General features: G+C 45.2%; 1 protein-coding gene across 1 annotated transcript in view; it reads right to left on the reverse strand.

Annotated features, from left to right (window-relative positions):
* The window catches only part of LOC144792865 (carboxypeptidase B-like), a 96,649-nt gene that overhangs the window by 2,181 nt on the left and 75,198 nt on the right, over positions 1-19,270 (reverse strand). Inside the window, exon 9 of the mRNA XM_078668060.1 lies at positions 5,139-5,341. Coding sequence (XP_078524186.1) covers positions 5,139-5,341 — 203 coding nt within the window. The remainder of the gene's footprint in view (positions 1-5,138; positions 5,342-19,270) is intronic.

The following is a 19,270-nucleotide window of genomic DNA, read 5'->3' on the forward strand; positions in this document are numbered from 1 at the left end:
GATAGCAGTTGGTGTGCTGCAATCAAAGCCGGAGATATGACAACGTATTTTTGCTTATGATTTAAACCTGGGGTGTGCACAATGTGGGGCTCAAATGCACACATATTGATTTTTCCAGATTAAGAACCTGATTTAGAGTTTGGTGAATGGGATACTCCACCACAAATGTAACAGATATCCTTCCTGCCTTATTACTTCCTATGGCGGTGCCCGTCGGAGAAACCTATCAGGCCCTACGTTCATAACGTCTGCACTACTTGAGACGTGTTAATCAGAGCTGGTTTCTGTGTATCAGTTGCTGCTCTAGTTTCGTAATTTTCTAACACATACTAAAATGTTGCTTAATTTATTAGCCTCAGAAGGATTTAAAGCTGAACTGACCCTGCCCAAGTTCATAAAACCTTAAGGCCTAAAAGATCATACACAAATGTAACCTATGACGATTCAGTGGCATTTTTATTAATAATATCCATCCACACTTGTTTTTTTTTTACATATGAAGCTTCTTCTACATGTATAGTCTGTGCAATTGCATAATAACACTTCTTTTAAAGGATTCCAAGAAATAGCTACAGGCTGATAACATCTCAGTTGCCATGAGGACACTCTAAAAATCATCTGCAAATGTGCATCAAGTTGCTTTTGTGAATCATAGTTTGTCAGCTTCTGTCTCTGTGTAAGATCAAACATTTGAACTTTTAGGGTAGGGTATCAGCTGCTGGGATACATGCATTCCATCTTTTCTCCAGAATTTACTTTGCCTAACCAGTGCAATATGTTGCTTTCAGTTGGTGCAAATGTACGGTCAAATTTACTATTATTTCGTACAATACCATGATCCAACCAAAGTTTCTAAGCTGCAGTGCGTGGCAGAAAGGAAAGAGAACAGGTCAGTCCTTGCCATAGCACAATTTGGCTCCCTTGTACCACACAAACACCGTGCAACCATAGTGCAATAATGTGTGTACATAATGCCCAGCCTAGATTTCTGCATGGGAAAGATAGCCTCCCAGTAATCAACACTATGTTTAGACTAACTTTAAAACATTTCCCACTTTATTTGTGTGCTGTACAGTGTAATGTAAATGTAATGTAAATTGATACTTGTATAGCACACTACTCACCCGCAAGGGTCTCAAGGCGCTTGTACAAATACCGCTGTGGAACCCATCCTGGCTTTCCCTGTGAGGTGTCCACTCCTGGGCACCCCCAAGGAAGAGGCCAGGCATCCTTAGCATTGTGGGGGCCGTTGTGGAGATTAAGCAAGCTATTGCCCAGAGTTGCAGAGTGGGTCTCCATGATTGGAATAGGCACCGAGGCAAGAATTATCAGGTCCGTGGAATTTTGAGCCCAAGACCCACCGAGGCAGGGAATTGAACCCTGGTCCCGGGCTAGACCTCTGCATCAGGGTCTGCTGCTCCAACCGTTGAGCCACACTTCTCCACAGTGCAATACACATGCAAATTGAGAACAGTTTGGAAAAAACGAAATGTTTCTCCTACTTTTCCCTGGCCTCGAAGAGGCATTTTTTGTGTGTAAAGAGCTGTCTACAAATGTTTGTAGATAGATTCATGGGCAAAAACCATCGTTGGTGGTATGGGAACCATATGTACCACTCATGTGGCACCCTCTTGACGCACTGCACTTAACACAAAGTACTTTGCGCCTCTTTTATGCAAAAATGTTTGCGTTGGAGAGTAAATTCCATATCAACACTTTGCACTGGTTTGCTTCACTTTTGGTGACTGTGCACTGGTGCAAAATGATCGCAGATCTGGCCAATTGTTCCTACACTGGTCAGCTAGTGAAAATATCATTTTAAACTAATCAGTTAGTGCAAAACTGCAGCAAATTGGCTGGATAGCAGTGCAAAAGTCATCAGTCCTCAATGCAGCACATGTAATCCGGACCTAACATATCGAAGTATTTTTAAAGAGTACAGAGCACTACTTTAATCAGTACATGTGTCCTGATGAAGGGTTGCAGGTACTGACATTAGCCTTGCTATGCTGTTGACCTCCCCTATTAAATGTTCCTCTTATTAGGCATTTTTTATTTGGCTTTGTTTCCTCCAAATCAATATGTTATTTCATTACCTGCATATTTTTACCGCCTCTAGAATACGTTATGGTTATTGCATGCCTGGATATATATGTTCTATGGTAAACGCTGTGCATATTTGTACTTTTTATCCACTACCTACTCTATGCTTCTTGACCTCTGCATGACCCCTGTGCTTATTATTTTTGTAGCAATGCAGAACACTTTGCCCCTGATTACAAGAAACCAGGTGCTAATCCCAAATCGAGTGGCATTTGCACATGTGTTAGTGGCCCATCTGCAAAGTGGGCACCCTATGCTATTTGTCCATAAAGGAGACCCGGTGTTTTCTCTCACTTGGTACCCCCTACCAACCCGCATTCCTCTCCCTTTCCACTGCCAATTTAGCCCCTGTTGTGCATGTATTTTAATATTATATGCCAGTGTGATTTTTTAGGAAATTTGAACCCCCCCCCCCACAATCTTACTGACCAAGCAACGACCATGTTCAAACGACTGGGATTTTGAATTTTAACAACATTTTGCGTGTTTGCTCCCTGTAACTCCCTCTTTTCCACTTCAGCTCCTTGGTAAAAAAAAGAAAATTCACTATGTAGATCTATTTTACCCATTTTTCAGGGCACTTTGCGAGAAAAAAAACTCCACTCATCTAGCTATTCGAATTTTGGACACAATTAAAGGTTCACATGAATACGAAAAAAAAACCTGTTATTTGGGTCCAATATGGCAGTTCAACAAGTAAATGTTGCAGCACAGCGGAAAAGTGTACAATGAGTCCTTCTTGATGGTTGCTCTCTGTTTGTTAAAGACAGAATGGGATACAAATTGTTCTGACAAATCTGGCGAATTATTTCATGCCCTTGGCCTTTTAAAGAAAACTTTCAATTAAAATTACGTGCTGCTATGCGGAAACTAAGAGAAGATTCGATTAATTTATTGTAGGTTTCTTCTGAAAAGGAGTAACTTCTTCAAAACCCAGACTGCACACATGCTCAGAATATATACTCAAGAAATGTTTTTATTAGACTTCCAGGAATCCATTAGTTTATTGTCACATCTGGTTCTGGGATGGATTCTGGTCCCCTTGCCAGGAAATGCTGTCATGCTACGTACATATTAAAGTTGAAGACAGGCCTGTGTCATTGCTCGAGATGCCTTTAACAAACATACAGGCACATGCATCATTGTTGGCTTTTGCGATTTCTTAATTGCGATTTTTAAGGAATCGCAATTAAGAAATCGCAAAAGCCTATGCATGAAGAAATCGCTGTAAAATGTGCGATTTCTAAACATTCCTTAATTGCGACTCGCAAATGGTAAGTTGCTCCCCCTAATTGCGAAATCGCTATTTTTAAAACTTTCATACTTTGCGTTTAAGGAATCGCAAAATGCGATTCCTTAAATGCAATCGCAATTTGAGGACTCGCAAATATTTGCGAATTCTCAAATTGCGAGGGCCTTCACCCTTGATGCATCCCAAAAGCTGATTTTGCGATCGCAAACGGACGATTTTTGCATTTAAGGAATCGCAAAATGCGATTCCTTAAATGCAATCGCAATTTGAGAACTCGCAAATATTTGCGAATTCTCAAATTGCGAGGGCCTTCACCCTTGATGCATCCCAAAAGCTGATTTTGCGATCGCAAACGGACGATTTTTGCGATTCGTACCGTTTGCGATCGCAAAAAGCTTTGATGCATGTGCCTGTAAGAAGGATTCACTAGCCGAATGTAGTCAAACGCATTACACGTTTTAAAGATGCGAGTATGTGAAACTTTCTCTATGACAAATGTCACCTTTATATCTTCTTAAAGGATAACAAAAACTCCCACATAAGATTTTATTTTAATAATCTCTGTGCATGCCACTGGTCCTATTTGTTTGGACATAAATCAGTTAATTATATAAATATGCATTCATTATGATAGAAGTACCAACGTTATTGTCTTCTAACATATTTTGGCAGCTTTTAGATCTTGCTGCTGGTGGTGAAACTCATGAAAATGACATTTGCACCCATTTGCAAGCACCGATTAGTAGTTGACCAGAAATAGCACTCACTTCTGTGTTAAGAGAGGGAAGCCTCAAAGTCATACCTGATGGTAATTGTCTATATAAATCAGTACTGTAGTAATCATGTACGCAAACCAATTGCAAGTAATATTTGAACACGTTAGTCCCAATTTTCTGACATAGGCAATATTTGGGTTGATAATATACTCGACACATAGCCAACCCCTGTTGAGCATGGCTGTTATAGATGGGATATTTTATATAATAAAAAAATTAAAAAATAAAATCTTTAAGGGTAAGTTATGGGTTATTCTGCTCGTAACACTTTAATTTATGCTTGAGATAATTTAGCAATTCCCTCGAAACTACAGATTACCTTAAATATGATTATGAATATAAGTAGCAAACTATTACATTGGCCAGTTATGGTAACTTACACAGACCATAGCTTGTGCTCCTAACATACAAACCATAACTAGTCCATCAAATGCACTGATTATGACCTGACAATAATTATACTGATAAATAGCAGACAATGGCAACATAACAATATGAAATAGCAACACAGATCCAAAGATAACATACTGCCTCCATAGTGATGCCATCCATAATGTCAATGGTAATGTGATATGTAATGTCTTCAGTAATAATACTAATAATCTGGTATTTGTAAAGTGCGACCAAATCACCCCTAAGGGTCCCAAGGCGCTGGGGGCCGTCTGGGAGATTAAGTGAGCTATTGCCCAGAGCCACATGATGCTGAGCTGAGCTGCCTCTAGTGCCGGGGAACGAACCGCGAGCCCCAGTCACTGAAGTCAGCCGCTCTGGACAACGCGCCACACCTCTTCCTCCATGTCATTTGTCATGTCGTGTCGCGTCATGTATTAGTGCAAATGCAGTGCATTTAGGGGGCCATCTATGGTTTTATAGCTTGGGTGTGAGTTATGTTTCCGTCAGTCACAACTGAAGCCACCATTGCTACTAGATAGTTTTAAGAATGAAGGGTGATTTTATCAAATCTAAAAATAACAATGACAAGTCTAAACAATGCACTCTGTACTCACCAGTTCAGCATTGTTGCTTGCAAGACTGTAAGTGTAGGAGTAAGGGTACAGCAGCAGCTGACTGTAGGAATGAACGGTAATGTAGCCCCGGATGGTTGAGAGATGGCTACGAATGAAGTTAGCTAAAGCCTTTGTTTCCTTTTCTGATTCAGGTGCTGTGCCACAGTATGTCTCATCACATGGATTTTTAGAAGTATCACCAGCTGTAAAGAAGAATATACTTAACTCAACTAACAGTTTTTACAACAAGGTGTGTGCTTGAAATCAAACATATGTATAAGTGCAGTGGCCCTATCTGAATTGACCCCGTCCACTCAGTCCCAATCTGTGGAGTCTCTATCCAGAAGGACCCTATCATCAGTTGGATGCCTGAGTTAATTAATTAATTAATTTTCAAAGCTTTATTCGATTATTAAAAACAATCATAAAAGCACACAATATAAAAGCACACAATACAAACTTTACAGTGAGAACAATAACTCAACAATATAAGAATTTAAAGGTATTAGAACACCAGACTTTTCCTATGCGAAATGGCTTTAAGTAAAAAGGTAGCGGTAAAAAAACAGATATCTGCAGAATCAAGTGCAAATAACAATTTCAGGGCTTGGGCTGTAGTATACACAGAGAATTTTAAAAACACGGGTCTGAGGTAGAAACGGCGAAGGTGCATATAAAGTGGGCAGATAAGCATAAAGTGCAAAGTGCTTTGCCTAGACTGGCCATCACAGGGACAGGGGGATTGGCTATGTAATTTCATCACTGGGAAGGCCACTAAGTTATGTGCAATACCAAGTCTAAACTTCGTAAGAACAAACTAATGAGATTGCTTGGTTATGAATTTTAGATACATAGGCATGCCCTTTTCTTCCAACTTATTGGAATGATAAAATACATGAGTAGGCATGGAAATACACTTCGCACTGCGTAAGTCAGATTTAGTTCCAATAAAAACATCTTTGAGTTCCTTTTTAGATACAGTAGCGGCACAATATGGGTCATTGACGACGTCAAGGTTAAAAACATCACTATAGGAAGAAGAGACATAACTTAACCAGGGGATCTTGAGGGCTTTGTCCAGTTTCAAGCAATCTAGGATAATCTGCCTGGTAAAGTCAGTCTCATCTTTAACCCAGATTGACCTCCATACCATTAAAGGTCTCAATCCCATCAAATCTGTCAAATAATTCAAGCAAATCTCATTATGACACAATTCAGTGGGTGCAGAGGGAGGTAAACAAAGAAGTCTCTTGAGGAACCCATTCTCAGTGACTTGCAGTTCCCTATGCTGACAGTAGCCCCAGATACCAGAACCATATAAAGCAATAGATACGCACCTATGCCTATAGATATCTAACATATCTGAAATGCGGCGACTCCCTAACTTTGCTGCAAATCGAAAAATTCCAGAGGAACTTTTAGCCATTCTACCGTTGACATTTAAAATCTCTTGTGGTCAAGTCCCTTTGTTGTTAAAGTAACTCCGAGGTAGCAGAATCTGTCCACAACCTCAATTTTATGATTATTAAAATGGAACGGCATAACAGATTTCATCCGTTTACCGCAGGCCATAATAAAAGTCTTTGAGTTATTAATTCTCAGTTTTCTCTCGTTAATAAAATTATAAAAAGTATTCATGAGTTTCTGGAGTCCATTTGGGGTGCGCGAGAGCAACACCGTGTCATCGGCATAGAGCAGGACTGGTACCGGGTGGCCACCAACTTGGGGGGAGTCTGCATGTACCTTCTTCAGTTCCAATTCTATAGAATTAATGAAGAGGGAAAATAACAGGGGGGCCAGTACACAGCCCTGCCTTATGCCTGATTTAACCTTGATTTTCTCTGTGCATTCACCTGACCGGCCAAAACGTATCTGGGCTGATAACTTATTGTAAAGTCGGGCCAGGAAGTGAATGATTGCTGGGGGGGCACCCATATCCAATAATGTGGACCATAACAAGTTATGGTCCACAAGGTCAAAAGCACTCGACAGATCAGCGAAGCAGAGAAATAAGGTACCCTGTTTCGCTCTCGTGTACTTCCCAATGAGGAGGTCAAGATTAATGCACTGCTCAGTTGTCCCCAGTCCTTTGCGGAAGCCATATTGGGATTCAGCCAGAATTTTATTTTCCTCTACCCATTCCTCCAGCCTCATCAGGAGAACCCTACTCATAATCTTCAGGGAGGAATCAAGAAGGGAGATAGGGCGGTAGTTCTTGGCCTCTCCTCTATCTCCCTTCTTGTAGATGGGTAAAATTATAGATTCACTCCAGGTAGGTGGTGTATTCTCCAAAACTGAAGCATTAAACACCTGCGTCAGGAGTGGGCTCCAGAGAGTCGGGTTAGATTTATACAGGTCAACCGGGACCCCGTCGGGTCCTGGTGCCTTTCCCCCTTTACTCCGACTTATGGAAATAACCACCTCTGATAGGGTAATATCCAGGGGTAACCTCGTTTCAGACATCAGAATAGGAGAGCTGACAAAGTCCTCCCTGGACGGGTTAAAAATTCCGGAGAAGTGGGCAACCCAATTTGCTTCACTGACCTGAGCTGACAGTACAGGGAACTCTTCATTAGCAAGAAAGGGGCTGTTGACAGTAGACCAGAAAAGCCTACTGTCACGTAGTACCGATGCTTGGTTCAGGGCATCCCAGGCAAGTTCCCTAAGCTCATGTTTCCTACGTACAAGATTGTTTTTGTAGGTAAGTCTAAGTGATTTAATAGCCGCCCTGTCTCTGGGGAGTTTAGTTAAAGCCTGCTTAAGTTCCCGCGGAGATTTGGTACACATGCTATCAAACCAACCCACATTTTGCTTCCTAATTCGGGCTTTAGTAATGGTAAGACACCTTTTTATAACGATGCCAAGTGCCACAAAATTGGTTATAATGCACCCATAAAAGGCCTCTAAGTCTAAACAATTGTAGATTTCAGTGAACCCGACTTCAAGGATTTTGGCTTGCAGCTTTTCAGAGTTATCCAGGCTCCACTTTATACAGATACCATTCTGTCTACAAGGGGTGACATCTTCAATTACCGGATGATCACTGTTGGCTGGTGACCCCCAAGCAGAAATGAGCATGGTAATAGCATGGTGGTCGCTACTTCCAAGGTCAATGACAACGGGGACCGTACAAAGTGGAACAAGATGCGTAGAGGCCAATAGGTGGTCAATAACAGAAGCCAAGTTAGATCCTACAAATGTAGGGACAGGTTTACCATCTGCATCTACTGCCGGGGGGTGGATCATAAGATCCATACTTAACATGAGGGAATTAAGGGAATCACCATAGGGTGAATGAACAAAGTGTGCCCGATTTTCCCCATTGTCCCCGTCGTATCCACAGATTCTAGTAAAGGAATGAGGACAGGTACGAAGGTTGAAATCCCCGCCCCATATGATGTCAGTTGGTTTGTTGATATCTCTTCGCAAGTTGCTCAAGGCAGAACCCAACTCCTCCACCACCGATGTATTAGAAGCATCAAACAGGTTATTATAGTGGTTAATCACCATTATTACATGGCCCTTTACATGTTCTAATGTTAGAATTTGGGAGTGGTAACCCACAGGGTGGTAAGATTTCATACAGACTGGGAAGTTTACAGACAGTAAAATCACTAAACCCCCTTTAGCCCTACCCATACCTGACCTTAGTGCCGAGTTATTATAGGACACAAACCCATCAAGGTTAATTTCAGTTATTGCCCAGGTCTCTTGCAAACATAAAATATCAAAGTCGGAGAGGATCTCCCTCCCGCCTAGGGACGCTGATTGCCTACTCCAACCTGCAACATTCCAACTAGCAAACTTAAAACCAGAGGAACAAGGGGGGGGTTTACTGGGCGCTGGTTCAGTGGTGGTTAAAGGGTTGTTAGCAACTAGGGGAACCAGTGAAACAGGAAAAACAGCGGGGAACACCGGGGCAGTGAAGGACGTTACAGGGCTTGGAGTAGGAATGGGACTACTGCCAAACGTTACAATAGACCCTTTATCAGAGGAAGGAAGAATGGAGTCTGGGGCTGTGGGCAGTCAATCTACACCATCCAATCCGTTCAAACAACTAAAACGGTTATAATCATAAAAGGGTGTCAATGGGGGTTGGAAAACTGGTCGTGCTGTATACCCACAATGTCTGCCTCCCCGGTCAACCCTCGTCCAATTACCTTGGGCTTGGTCATGATACATATGTATAGGGGGGAAGAAAAAAGACACTGGCAGAGTCCAGATGGTGGATTCAAGAGATCTATTCGACCCAGCACATATGTGAAGAACAGTCCTTGTATCTCGAAAACTCACCATGATACAATCCCCTATTATTGACTTCCTGGTTTTACCCAGCCATGGTACCCTTCTCACCATGATAATTTCGTTGTTAAAATGCGCTGGGAGGGGTCTGTTATAGTTCAGCCATTTGATTACTTTGCTTTTAAGTGAACGGAAATTCTCTTCTTCACCCACATCAAGAGGGGGAACCCCGGCCATGACTACCATAAAACCATTAGCCTCGGGGGGAAGGTCAGGTCTCCGAGGTCTGGGAACAGATTTCTCGGGGAGTAGGGGGGGAATACTGTCAGTGATTTTTGCCCCACTGGGGATTGTCGCTGGGGGGGCAGGACCTGAGGATTGTGATGGAGGGATGATAGGTTTACTAAAATGGGGCGGGGCTAGTTTGGCCATATGTGGTTGCTGAAGGGGAATAGTAGTAGTCGCCAAGGGGGTCCCAAATTAACTAAGGAGATTTGTGGGGTAGGATAAGTAGTAGAAGAGAGCTTGGACTCAGAGGATCTATCTTGGGAGGTTACTGATGGTTTCATACTACTTAATGTAGCCTCTAGAATAGTGAGTCTGATCTCCACTTTCTTGATACTCTCGCTGATAGGCAAGAGCAGGGATCTAAGTAGGAATTCCAGGTTCCCAAGAGGAGCAACCGGGGGCAATGTATTGGGCGGGGTATTCCCAGGGGCATCAGCAGGATCCGTACCATTAGTACCCTTGTCAGGGGGAGAATTACGCACATCCACCATCATTCTGTCGGGAATTGGGGTGGGCTTAGAGGACTTCCCGAAATCGGAATGGGGGAGTTTGGATTTACTCTGCACTCCCCTCATCTTCCTTCTTCGCTTATTAGGGGGGGGGCCATGCAACTCAGCCACAGTAACTAACTTCGGCTTAACTTTCCTAGCTTTAAATGCTGGGGTGGGTTGAGAGGTTAGATCAACAGCCGTACTACTGAGGCTGATTGGAGGGGTAACCTTAGAGGCCTGCACGATGGATGGACAGGGGCTAATAGTACAATCCCTCAACAAAAGCGGGACGCCATCCTGGGATAATGGCTCCTCGCTAGTGGTCGAAGAAGAGCCACCCTCAAGGGAGATGGAGGTATCTACAAGGGGCCTATGTTTCAGATTTTCAATTGAGCGGCGGCGCTCGGCCCTGCGCTCCGCCAAAGAGGTTTCCTTATCCCCATCCCCATCACCCAAAGGGCGTGAAAAATAATTATCCAAAGTTCTGTTTTTAACACCCCCCGCCTTCACGGTAGGTCAGTCCAAAGCTGGTGAAGGCATAGCAGGTATATGATACCCGAATTGGAAACAGGGGCTGATTAAATCCAATACCCCTACAACAAATACAAGAGGGTAGGCCCAGCCCAGCCTACTCCGGCCTACGAGGGCCTTAGAGGGCCCGCCCTTTGCCCGGGCTTCGCCCCGGGCGCTCCCGCGCAGCAGTAACGTTGTTATGGTTATAGAGGAAGTGACTCGCTGGGGGCGGGGCTTGCCAGGAGAGCGGGCCAGGTGTAGACTATTGGCCGGGCAGGGACTCCTGGTAGTTGGAGTCCCTGCAGTCGCTCGCAGCCCTGCAGCTCTTCCCCGTCTCGCCTCAGCAGCAGTCACCAGTGCAGAGCCCTGTTGTGCCCAGCAGTCCTTGCCCACGAAGCGGGACCCGCGCAGCGGGTCCTGCAAGGAGTGCGGTTGAATACAGCAACAAGGTCACGGGGCGGGAATCCGAGACACAGTCCACGCTGGAAAAAAAGGGCAGTTCAAATGAGCAGAGCGTCCCACCAACACAGGGAGCAGGTAAGGTTTAAGGAATCCGTTCTCTGGGGGCGGGCCTTGCCGGGAGAGCGGGCCAGGTGTAGACTATTGGCCGGGCAGGGACTCCTGGTAGTTGGAGTCCCTGCAGTCGCTCGCAGCCCTGCAACTCTTCCCCGTCTCGCCTCAGCAGCAGTCACCAGTGAAGAGCCCTGTTGTGCCCAGCAGTCCTTGCCCACGAAGCGGGACCCGCGCAGCGGGTCCTGCGAGGAGTGGGGTTGAATACAGCAACAAGGTCACGGAGCGGGAATCCGAGACACAGTCCACGCTGGAAAAAAAGGGCAGTTCAAATGAGCAGAGCGTCCCCATGCCTGAGTTGTTACAAGGATGCCTGAAGCATGGTAGCTAGTAAGAGCAGAAGTGGACTATATCTCAGTTAATGAGGCACATTTCTGCTCTCTCCCTTCCACACAATGGAGAGTAGTGAGTAGCCTTGCTGCGTTGCACGAAAAGTTAGTACTATCAGGCTCAAGTGTTTGGCGGGTGCAGGAAAATCAGAAGGTTTTTTGGCATATCTAAATTGTCTTACTAGGCTGGAGACCACAGATACGTCACTGTACAAGAGGCACTCCTCTGAGTGACTAAGGCAGGGACAGGTAACCAATGTATAGTGATTCATATCCAGGAATGTCCGGTGGAGTGATTAACGCCGAGTTGAACACTGTTTGTCCGTGTCACCCGCAGAATTTAGAAAGACCGTGTGATTGAAGCCACGTGTTTTTGGAGTCTACCCTTATCCGAGCGGACACATTATATATATAAGGTATTATTTTCAGTACCTGGGAAAAGAAAGTGGCTCCCACCCCACCCTTGTGGGTGGTCTTGTGGACGAGCCGGTTATACCGGCCCTAGGCTCGCCAGGGCCCCCAAGAATAGAGTACCCATGTCCTGATGAAGCCTACATCATCTGGCTGAAACGCGACCGCGACTGCGTCGACACCTTTTGTTTTGAATGGAGTCCCCTGTTACAACTTATAAAAAGATTACATTTTTGTCTGTTATGCACCTATACAATTAGAGATTGGGTTGATGTTCTAACCCCCTGGTGCTTTGCATTTGGGACTACCACTTTGGTGTGCACTCCATTGCAAATTAAGAGGAGGCATTTACTTAAATTGGTATGTATATATATATTCCTATATATCTTTTGAATTCAGGGTACAGATAAATGTTTGTTTTGTAAATGTTTTGTATATTTGCATATGATGTATATGTGATATTTTGTATATAGATTGTTGGTTGTTGTGCCTCCCTAGATGTCCGCTGATATTTGTGTGTATATAAATCAACCTACATATGTTTCAAATGTTTAATTTGTGATTCACAAGATAATTAGTTGTTTCTTGTTTGAAAATTAAAAAAGGATTGATCCCTTCAGTACCTTCTTTTGCTACTTCTTCATCCGTGGATGTCTCCTGCTCAGGTACGGGAGGGTTAAGTGGGCAGAACCCCTCACCAATTTTTCTTATCATATCCAGGAATTGGGCACTTGTTGGCAGGAGGAAGCCCCACCATAATAGGGTTCATATGTAGGCACACTCCGGGTTATGCGAGGAACCCCCAGAAAAGTCACTCAGGAGATGCCTTCAGAAACTAGTAAGTAAATATAAGCCTTTTGTGGTAGAATTTTTGAAAAAAAAACCTACACTTAGTGGGGAAGTGGAAATAGAGAGGTCTCTTTTCCGGGCTCTAATCTGCAAAAAAAGAAATTAAGGCAAAGTTCACATCATGGGATGGGGCTCCGCATGTCAAAGTAGACATATATAATAATTCTGACACTTAAAAACCTAAATCTGAGAATGTTGTGAGAAGGTATCCAACAATGCAGATGAGGCTTGCATGCTCATTACACCCAAGATCTACTTCAAGGTCAATAGTGTGGCCTTTCCCATAAACCTCATACAAAAAGAGCTGTAATAGAGATAATTGCAAATATGAGAAATTAGAATAGTAGTTTTTTTCTTTCAGTTAAATTCACATTTACAAGACTTTTACCAAAAGAGGCTCAAAGTCACCTTAAAAAACCATACAACTCGTTATTTCCATTTATTCCATGTGCTCCCTTGATACAGACAAAAATAATTACAACAAGGGGTGGTGAGGGACAGAGTCTCTGAATTAAGCAGAATACTCTCACCCAGTCAAGAGATCAGGGCTAGATCCAACACCGTTTTTTAGCTCACTGCACCATCCCAGTTTCAGAACCTGGCTGTATGCAAATTAGTCTGTTCCTGTCCCAGTGCATGATGGGAACAGGGCAAACCAAACTACAAAAGCCAATTCTTACACTGGGAAGGAAACAAGCTTCCGGGGACCGGTTTCTGGCATTACAGCCATCTTCGGCCCGGCTTGCTTGAATCCTGATGGTGCAATGAGCAAGGGACTCATGTCTGAGTATACCCTTCCACGCTTAGGGTGGACAAAAATAATTACAACAAGGGGTGGTGAGGGACAGAGTCTCTGAATTAAGCAGAATACTCTCACCCAGTCAAGAGATCAGGGCTAGATCCAACACCGTTTTTTAGCTCACTGCACCATCCCAGTTTCAGAACCTGGCTGTATGCAAATTAGTCTGTTCCTGTCCCAGTGCATGATGGGAACAGGGCAAACCAAACTACAAAAGCCAATTCTTACACTGGGAAGGAAACAAGCTTCCGGGGACCGGTTTCTGCCATTACAGCCATCTTCGGCCCGGCTTGCTTGAATCCTGATGGTGCAATGAGCAAGGGACTCATGTCTGAGTATACCCTTCCACGCTTAGGGTGGACAAAAATAATTACAACAAGGGGTGGTGAGGGACAGAGTCTCTGAATTAAGCAGAATACTCTCACCCAGTCAACAGATCAGGGCTAGATCCAACACCGTTTTTTAGCTCACTGCACCATCCCAGTTTCAGAACCTGGCTGTATGCAAATTAGTCTGTTCCTGTCCCAGTGCATGATGGGAACAGGGCAAACCAAACTACAAAAGCCAATTCTTACACTGGGAAGGAAACAAGCTTCCGGGGACCGGTTTCTGGCAGTTTGGTCTGCCCTGTTCCCATGATGCACTGGGCCAGGGTCAGACTAATTTGCATGTAGCCAGGTTCTGAGCTGGGGTGGTGCAGTGAGCTAAAAAACGGTGATGGATCAAGCCCTGATCTTTTGACTGGGTAGGAGTGTTCTGCTTAATTCAGATACTCTGTCCGTCACCACCCCCTTTATGAATTGTTTTGGCCACCACAAGTGTGGAAGGGTATGCTCAGATGTGAGTCCCTTGGTCACTGCACCATCAGGATTCAAGCAGGCCGGGCCGAAGACGGCTGTAATGCCAGAAACCGGTCCCCAGAAGTTTGTTTCCTTTCCAGTAAATAATTGGCTTGGTAGTTTGGTCTGCCCTGTTCCCATGATGCACTGGGCCAGGGTCAGACTAATTTGCATGTAGCCAGGTTCTGAGCTGGGATGGTGCAGTGACCTAAAAAACGGCGATGGATCAAGCCCTGATCTTTTGACTGGGTAGGAGTGTTCTGCTTAATTCAGATACTCTGTCCGTCACCACCCCCTTTATGAATTGTTTTGGCCACCACAATTGTGGAAGGGTATGCTCAGATGTGAGTCCCTTGGTCACTGCACCATCAGGATTCAAGCAAGCCGGGCCGAAGACGGCTGCAATGCCAGAAACCGGTCCCCGGAAGTTTGTTTCCTTTCCAGTAAAGAATTGGCTTGGTAGTTTGGTCTGCCCTGTTCCCATGATGCACTGGGCCAGGGTCAGACTAATTTGCATGTAGCCAGGTTCTGAGCTGGGATGGTGCAGTGAGCTAAAAAACGGTGATGGATCAAGCCCTGATCTTTTGACTGGGTAGGAGTGTTCTGCTTAATTCAGATACTCTGTCCGTCACCACCCCCTTTATGAATTGTTTTGGCCACCACAAGTGTGGAAGGGTATGCTCAGATGTGAGTCCCTTGGTCACTGAACCATCAGGATTCAAGCAAGCCGGGCCGAAGACGGCTGTAATGCCAGAAACCAGTCCCCGGAAGTTTGTTTCCTTTCCAGTAAAGAATTGGCTTGGTAGTTTGGTCTGCCCTGTTCCCATGATGCACTGGGCCAGTGTCAGACTAATTTGCATGTAGCCAGGTTCTGAGCTGGGATGGTGCAGTGAGCTAAAAAACGGTGATGGATCAAGCCCTGATCTTTTGACTGGGTAGGAGTGTTCTGCTTAATTCAGATACTCTGTCCGTCACCACCCCCTTTATGAATTGTTTTGGCCACCACAAGTGTGGAAGGGTATGCTCAAATGTGAGTCCCTTGGTCACTGCACCATCAGGATTCAAGCAAGCCGGGCCGAAGACGGCTGTAATGCCAGAAACCGGTCCCCGGAAGTTTGTTTCCTTTCCAGTAAAGAATTGGCTTGGTAGTTTGGTCTGCCCTGTTCCCATGATGCACTGGGCCAGGGTCAGACTAATTTGCATGTAGCCAGGTTCTGAGCTGGGATGGTGCAGTGAGCTAAAAAACGGTGATGGATCAAGCCCTGATCTTTTGACTGGGTAGGAGTGTTCTGCTTAATTCAGATACTCTGTCCGTCACCACCCCCTTTATGAATTGTTTTGGCCACCACAAGTGTGGTAGGGTATGCTCAGATGTGAGTCCCTTGGTCACTGCACCATCAGGATTCAAGCAAGCCGGGCCGAAGACGGCTGTAATGCCAGAAACCGGTCCCCGGAAGTTTGTTTCCTTTCCAGTAAAGAATTGGCTTGGTAGTTTGGTCTGCCCTGTTCCCATGATGCACTGGGCCAGGGTCAGACTAATTTGCATGTAGCCAGGTTCTGAGCTGGGATGGTGCAGTGAGCTAAAAAACGGTGATGGATCAAGCCCTGATCTTTTGACTGGGTAGGAGTGTTCTGCTTAATTCAGATACTCTGTCCGTCACCACCCCCTTTATGAATTGTTTTGGCCACCACAAGTGTGGTAGGGTGTGCTCAGATGTGAGTCCCTTGGTCACTGCACCATCAGGATTCAAGCAAGCCGGGCCGAAGACGGCTGTAATGCCAGAAACCGGTCCCCGGAAGTTTGTTTCCTTTCCAGTAAAGAATTGGCTTGGTAGTTTGGTCTGCCCTGTTCCCATGATGCACTGGGCCAGGGTCAGACTAATTTGCATGTAGCCAGGTTCTGAGCTGGGATGGTGCAGTGAGCTAAAAAACGGTGATGGATCAAGCCCTGATCTTTTGACTGGGTAGGAGTGTTCTGCTTAATTCAGATACTCTGTCCGTCACCACCCCCTTTATGAATTGTTTTGGCCACCACAAGTGTGGAAGGGTATGCTCAGATGTGAGTCCCTTGGTCACTGCACCATCAGGATTCAAGCAAGCCGGGCCGAAGACGGCTGTAATGCCAGAAACCGGTCCCCGGAAGTTTGTTTCCTTTCCAGTAAAGAATTGGCTTGGTAGTTTGGTCTGCCCTGTTCCCATGATGCACTGGGCCAGGGTCAGACTAATTTGCATGTAGCCAGGTTCTGAGCTGGGATGGTGCAGTGAGCTAAAAAACGGTGATGGATCAAGCCCTGATCTTTTGACTGGGTAGGAGTGTTCTGCTTAATTCAGATACTCTGTCCGTCACCACCCCCTTTATGAATTGTTTTGGCCACCACAAGTGTGGAAGGGTATGCTCAGATGTGAGTCCCTTGGTCACTGCACCATCAGGGTTCAAGCAAGCCGGGCCGAAGACGGCTGTAATGCCAGAAACCGGTCCCCGGAAGTTTGTTTCCTTTCCAGTAAAGAATTGGCTTGGTAGTTTGGTCTGCCCTGTTCCCATGATGCACTGGGCCAGGGTCAGACTAATTTGCATGTAGCCAGGTTCTGAGCTGGGATGGTGCAGTGAGCTAAAAAACGGTGATGGATCAAGCCCTGATCTTTTGACTGGGTAGGAGTGTTCTGCTTAATTCAGATACTCTGTCCGTCACCACCCCCTTTATGAATTGTTTTGGCCACCACAAGTGTGGAAGGGTATGCTCAGATGTGAGTCCCTTGGTCACTGCACCATCAGGATTCAAGCAAGCCGGGCCGAAGACGGCTGTAATGCCAGAAACCGGTCCCCGGAAGTTTGTTTCCTTTCCAGTAAAGAATTGGCTTGGTAGTTTGGTCTGCCCTGTTCCCATGATGCACTGGGCCAGGGTCAGACTAATTTGCATGTAGCCAGGTTCTGAGCTGGGATGGTGCAGTGAGCTAAAAAACGGTGATGGATCAAGCCCTGATCTTTTGACTGGGTAGGAGTGTTCTGCTTAATTCAGATACTCTGTCCGTCACCACCCCCTTTATGAATTGTTTTGGCCACCACAAGTGTGGAAGGGTATGCTCAGATGTGAGTCCCTTGGTCACTGCACCATCAGGATTCAAGCAAGCCGGGCCGAAGACGGCTGTAATGCCAGAAACCGGTCCCCGGAAGTTTGTTTCCTTTCCAGTAAAGAATTGGCTTGGTAGTTTGGTCTGCCCTGTTCCCATGATGCACTGGGCCAGGGTCAGACTAATTTGCATGTAGCCAGGTTCTGAGCTGGGATGGTGCAGTGAGCTAAAAAACGGTGATGGATCAAGCCCTGATCTTTTGACTGGGTAGGAGTGTTCTGCTTAATTCAGATACTCTGTCCGTCACCACCCCCTTTATGAATTCCCTTGATACAGACAAGCACTGGTCTTGTGCAACTTTTGCTCAGAATTGCAGCTTATAACTGTCTCTCACTGGTATTTCTCATTGAGGGGCAGATTTACAAGCCCCTGCGCCACCAGTATGTCACTTTTTGTGACGTACTGGTGGCGCAGGGGGCTCCTCCATATTTACAAGGAGAGGAAAAGCCACCCTACGTGGCTATTCTTCTCCTTGTAAATACGGCCCCTTCACACGCAGCACTTGCGTTGAAGAGGCGATCCATGGGCGTTTTCATTTCTCCTCGTTTTTTTCTCTTTCAATACGTGCTGCATTCTACAGCACGCATCGAAGGAGGAAAATGCCTGTAGTGATTATTTTTGTGCAGGAAGGTGCCCCTTCCTGCACAAAAACAATCTTCCCACGAAGCAGGCATCCTTGCACCATGGTGCAAGGGTGCATGCACTAGCGCATGGCTGCAGCTTGTGCGCCCGCGCAGGGAGAAGCACAAAGATGCAACATATTCTTGTAAATATGTCACATCCCTGTGCTTCGGAAGTGCTGCAGCGTGGTGCAGCCAAAGGGCTTGCGGTGCCATGCTGCAGCACTTCCTCGTAGATCTGACCCCCAATATTTTGACCGTACCACACTTAGCATATGTTTTCTCTGTCTTAAAATATTTCCCTTGCACCACAGACCTTTTTTACTAGAGTAGCCAATTTAATTCCGTGTCCATTGTTCATCTCTCTTTGTCTTGAGTACTTACACTGCACAACATTTGCATTAGTAGACATTGTCGATATTCTCTATGAGGTGAAAGGGATGAGCGCATGATGTGCTTTGTGCTGGAAAATAGGAAGTTGTACGCTTTTGACCTGCTGGAACAGGGCATTTCTACTCATGCTTTTGCCCGACTTGCTTGAATAGATCTGTCCTAACCATTTACTCTTTAATGGCTACGTTTGGACATCAACAAAACAGGATGTTTCAAAGTCACCAGAATCAGACACTTGTTTGAATCTTTAAGGGGCATGGAGTAACGCGAATAGGTTGAGGGAGGACTCACATTTTCGTAGTGCTCTGAATTATGGTACACTAAGAAACCCCGGCAGTCAGAATATTCTGTACGGTTTTATTATTATTTTCTTATTTTTAGACTTACTTTTAATAGCCAAGCAGCATATGCCACAGTGACACTTTGGACCAGCACTGTTTTTTGGAGAAGTAGACATGGTATTTTTCAACTTGTGCTTTCACTGCTAGCATAGACATATATGGCAAATTCACAAATGTATTTTTGGCCATTACACCTGGAAATCACAGGCCAGTGTGGAAGCATCCACAGTAGTAAATCCCATGCAAGGGATGGGAAATGAGTATTGCAAGGCATTGCTTTTATTGTTCCTTTGTGAACCACTGTTAGATCTGGCATCT

Source organism: Lissotriton helveticus, chromosome 11 (genome assembly GCF_964261635.1).
Source record: "Lissotriton helveticus chromosome 11, aLisHel1.1, whole genome shotgun sequence".
In the NCBI taxonomy this organism is placed as follows: domain Eukaryota; kingdom Metazoa; phylum Chordata; class Amphibia; order Caudata; family Salamandridae; genus Lissotriton; species Lissotriton helveticus.